The sequence below is a fragment of the Salvelinus fontinalis genome, chromosome 21, assembly GCF_029448725.1.
Source record: "Salvelinus fontinalis isolate EN_2023a chromosome 21, ASM2944872v1, whole genome shotgun sequence".
Taxonomy (NCBI): Eukaryota; Metazoa; Chordata; class Actinopteri; order Salmoniformes; family Salmonidae; genus Salvelinus; species Salvelinus fontinalis.
This window is the reverse complement of record NC_074685.1, coordinates 21,545,671-21,550,119: the sequence shown is the minus strand read 5'-3', so window position 1 is coordinate 21,550,119 and position 4,449 is coordinate 21,545,671. Positions and strand designations below refer to the sequence as shown.

General features: G+C 38.6%; 1 protein-coding gene across 5 annotated transcripts in view; it reads left to right on the top strand.

Annotated features, from left to right (window-relative positions):
- Window positions 1-306: 306 nt before the first annotated feature.
- LOC129818440 (paired box protein Pax-8-like) overlaps window positions 307-4,449 on the top strand; it is a 13,633-nt gene continuing 9,490 nt past the window's right edge. For 2 of the 5 annotated variants that reach the window (XM_055874305.1, XM_055874303.1), the window contains exons 1-2: window positions 307-535; window positions 1,010-1,178. In XM_055874305.1, the coding sequence (XP_055730280.1) occupies window positions 1,157-1,178 (22 nt within the window). In that variant the 5' untranslated portion in view covers window positions 307-535; window positions 1,010-1,156. The remainder of the gene's footprint in view (window positions 536-1,009; window positions 1,179-4,449) is intronic. The other 3 variants (XM_055874307.1, XM_055874304.1, XM_055874306.1) reach the window with 3 other exon arrangements.

Sequence of the window (4,449 nt, the reverse complement as noted above, 5' to 3'; positions counted from 1 at the left end):
CCAAATGAACCTGAATTCACAGACCCCCGGAAATCGTGTCACATCTTGTACACAATCTAATCAAAGCGAAGCTGTCGCTGGGGGTGAATGAAAACAAACCCGCTCCTTGACGAGTGTTTCCGTAAACGTTGCTGTTTTGCTCAGTCAGTGTGCTGTGTTGGGTGGAATGCCACTCAAACCACAAAATCAGTCATCCATGTGGCTTTGGGAAGGGTGACACCCTCTTTTCAAATAGCCACACCTCATCTTTCGTTCTACTGCACCCCGCTCGACTCCATCATCCAATGGCCGCGGCGCACCGTCTCCACTGCGCGCCTCGGAGAGCATCTGTTGGATAAAACCTCGCACAGAATTAGTAGCAGATCCTAAACAGTTACACCACCTCTTTCTTGACTGTTGAGAGAGCATCATAACAGACGCTTTATCAACGATTGACTTGGATCTCCCCGGCCGAGGTTACATTTTCTCCAGTGTGGTCTAGCATTGGATAATAATATAAGGATATCTGCCCAGACCTTTTTTCTGCAAGGCGAAGGTAATTCTTTGCACCAATTATGTGCTTTAGATTGTAAAAGCAATGTTCAAAAGGCTATTCATGTGATACATCACTGTGTTAGCAAATGTGAATGGTTGTTAAAATATTTAAGAAATGGTTGTAAATGTGTGGCTTAACAATGAGCTGAGCAGTGTACTGGCTGATCGTTTAGTTAGTCTACCGAGTCAGGTTAGATTCGCTGAGTAATGTGAGAGAGTAGTCCCAACAAATATCCAACGCTACTCTACTACGGAGTATAGGCTACGATAAGCAGTGAAAAAATGTTTTTTTGTTTTGGTTTATTACAGACCTACATATTTTTTTGAAAATAAGAGGGCGTTAAGATATAAAAGAACTGAAGACTCAACTTAAAACTGCAACGCGGACAATAATATAGGCACACTAAAGAAACACAACATCACCACACGATGTTCATAAGAAACCCATATTAACTATTACAATGTCCTCTTGCAGAGCATTTAAGAGTGCACTCAGGAACACATTCATGCCAAGCGTGGCCCCACATGGACTAAAAACATCTAATTAACTGGGAGAGAGAGAGAGAGCGCGTGGACCCTCTTACATTTGGCAAGGACACCCAACGACCAAGACCTCAGAGATATGTCCAACACCACCGGACGAGGTAAAACACAAGATCTGAGACCCCCTTCCCTCGTATTGTTATATTTTGGCCGGTAAAGAGAAGATATCATTCATACAAATAAAATATGTAATTGTCAAAGCAAGCAAAATAATGTAATATAGGCATGACTAAATATTTTGGAGGCTGTAACCTATACAGACCTAAACAGAAATCAGCCGTCAAAAATGTATGCTCATATAGGTGTTGACAACAGAATAAGTGCCTGTCAATATTTTCAAGTTAAGTTTCAGTCGTAATATCTAACATTATTCATGGTGAATTCTAATGGCATGAAAACGAACTGCTTTTCAAGTAATTGGGTGATTAGGCTGATAATAAACTGGATTTGTGCACCAACGAAATGTTGGCTTACGGCTGCCTTGAATTAGGAAACCCATAAATATTGTTTGTGTTTTCATTCTAATAAATTGACCTTATTCATGTTGAGTAAGGACTTTATGAACAGAAACAGACTGTTTTGTAGGAATATATTTTATAGAACACATTAGCATGGTTTCTAGAATTAGCCCCTGGCTGTTTATACAGTAATTGGTCTCTATGCATCAGAGTTGAGATTGGAAGCCAAAAACCTCAATCAATGAAAGCCATAAGGATCACTAATTGAATAACTTAATGAGCACCTGTCCTTATCGGTCTACATTGTTTTTAGATTTATTTACCTTCATTTCAGGGTCTTTGTAAAAGTTATGTCCATTTATGAATGTAACATTTAGGCCTATACGAAAGCAAACTATCAGTGATTGACCAACGGTGAACTAATAGATTTTCCTTCTCTCGTGGAGGGCTTGGGAAGTTAATTGGACGTTAGTTTAGCTGTCAGATATAGATTTGGGCCAATCCGTGGTCATTGTCACTTCAATCGAGTTAATGATGGAATCGTGGGGAGCTGAATGGTATGGCTTGTTTACGTTTCATCCGGTCTACCCCGCGGCATAAATTATGACACCCTCTTGTCGCCTCAGACGCGCCATCTTCTTTCATGTTATCATAGCACCCTCTGTCAGGGGTTACAATAACCGTTCACAAGTTATAGTGCCGCATTGCACCTCAATGGTTTTTTGGTTTATGGATCTAATCAAATTACGTGACATACAAAGGTGACATAATACATATTGTTTAAAATTGTTGGGAGTATAGGATAGTCAATAGTCAACCAAGTTGTCAAATGTAGGCTCGATCTCTAAATTAGTGGTTGATAAATAATTGTAGCTTATGGCCTGTGAGCGCAGGAGCAAACACCTGCTTATGTGAAACATAGTCTTAATTTCTTGTGTTATCAGTAATTGTAATGGAAATCAAGCAATGTTGGACAAATCACAGACAAACGATCTTATTTTGAATTTAGACTAAATAATGGGTCAATCTTGACCAGTGTGGCCACACATTGATTCCATAACCTAATGGTGAGTTAGTGGGATATAGCTTACAAAACCAAAGGGTATAGGAACAAAACAGTGTAACAGAAATGCTGCATTATTGAAGTTCTTATGGAACCAACATGGTTTTCATGAAAGTGAGAGGTTCTGCAATATTTCGTGTATATTCTATTTAATTTAAGCAACAACAAAACACGTATGGCAGATATTTCCTCAGGCGTTTTGACGGCACCTTATGTTACATTGTAGAGTATGTTCTCGTAAACATGCATCCAAAACGGTAGGCCTATAGTAAGCCTATAACATAAGGCTTAATTCCCGTATAATTAAAATCAAACCTTATCAAAAATGAATTGTGTTGGTAGCATACACATATTTAGCTGATTTTATTGCGGGTATAGTGAAATGCTTGTGTTCCTAGCTCCAACACTGCAGTAATATCTAACAATATACAACAATACACACGAATCTAAAAAAGTAAAAGAATGGAATTAAGAAAAATGTAAATATTAGGAGGAGTCCGGAGTATATATATATATATGTGTGTATATATATTTTTCTTCAGATATACTACATATTCTATCCATATACTGTCCATATTGTCTATACATCCCATCACACATATAGATTCGTGTGTATTGTTGTATACATATATATATATATATATATGTGTGTGTGTGTGTGTGTGATGGGATGCATAGACAATTTGAACAGTATATGGATAGAATATGTAGTATACCTAGAGAAAAGTTTATGTACAGTTGGCTCAGTTAGTAGAGCATTGGGCTTACAACGCCAGGGTTATGGGCTCGATTTCCACGGGGCACCAATTCGAAAAATGTACCGCAATGCATGAACTTACGACTGCTAAATTACAAAAAAATTAAAATTATTAACTGGAATATGGTATATATATATGAAGTGTGTAAAACATTATTTAAAGTGACCAGTGTTCCATGACTATGTAGCCTCAAAGGTGCATGGCAGAGTCAGTTACCGGGTGGTAGCCGTCTACTGACAGTGACAAATATGAGGTCTAGAACTAATAAAATTGTACATTTTACAGAGGATTATAAATTCGAATCCACTTTGATGGGGAAAACCATAAAGATGAATTATTTAAAGGGAAACAACCTAAATATGAAGTTTTGGCATATCTATAAATGGCGCATATGTGGAGACCATATAGGCTTATAATTGTGCAATTAGAATAAAAAGTCAGTATGAGGGATGTGTGTGTATGTGTGACAGAAAAGAGAGAAGAGAGAGTGTGCGCGCGCTTGTGTATATGCGTGTGTTTATTCCCTTGGGGTTGCTTGGCTTTAATATCCTGCAGGTTGGTGAAGCTTGGCGGGGAGATTTTTACACACTCCGCTAGCACCGTTAATGGTGCTCCTGCTCCCCACCCAGCCTCGTCCGGCCTCCGTTTGATGTGGAAATGAAAGCTGGGAAAGGACTGAAAAAAGAGCCAGGGGAAGCAAGCTGCTGAATGGGTTAAATTAAAAGCAATGGGATTCTTACAAAGTCACTGATGCAGTCCATAGAAAGACAGAGTAGCTGCTGACAACTTTCAAAATGCAATGGCAAACCTCTCCACAGCTGCATTTCCAAGTCCTCACATAAAGGATAAGTCGATTTTTGTATTTATTTTTTTACGTTTAAACGGTCAACTTTAACTAGAACATGTAGCCTATTCCCTGGTGCAGGCCTATGGTATTATTTCCAGCCTGGACACAAGGGAATAAATGTTATTCTACAAATTAATATGCGCATTATCCTGAGCGTATAAGTGGTGAAACATGAGAGTTGTGTAGGCCTAGGCCAAATAGGAATCACTATTTCATTAAATCCCTTTAGTTCAAATACAGACAAAT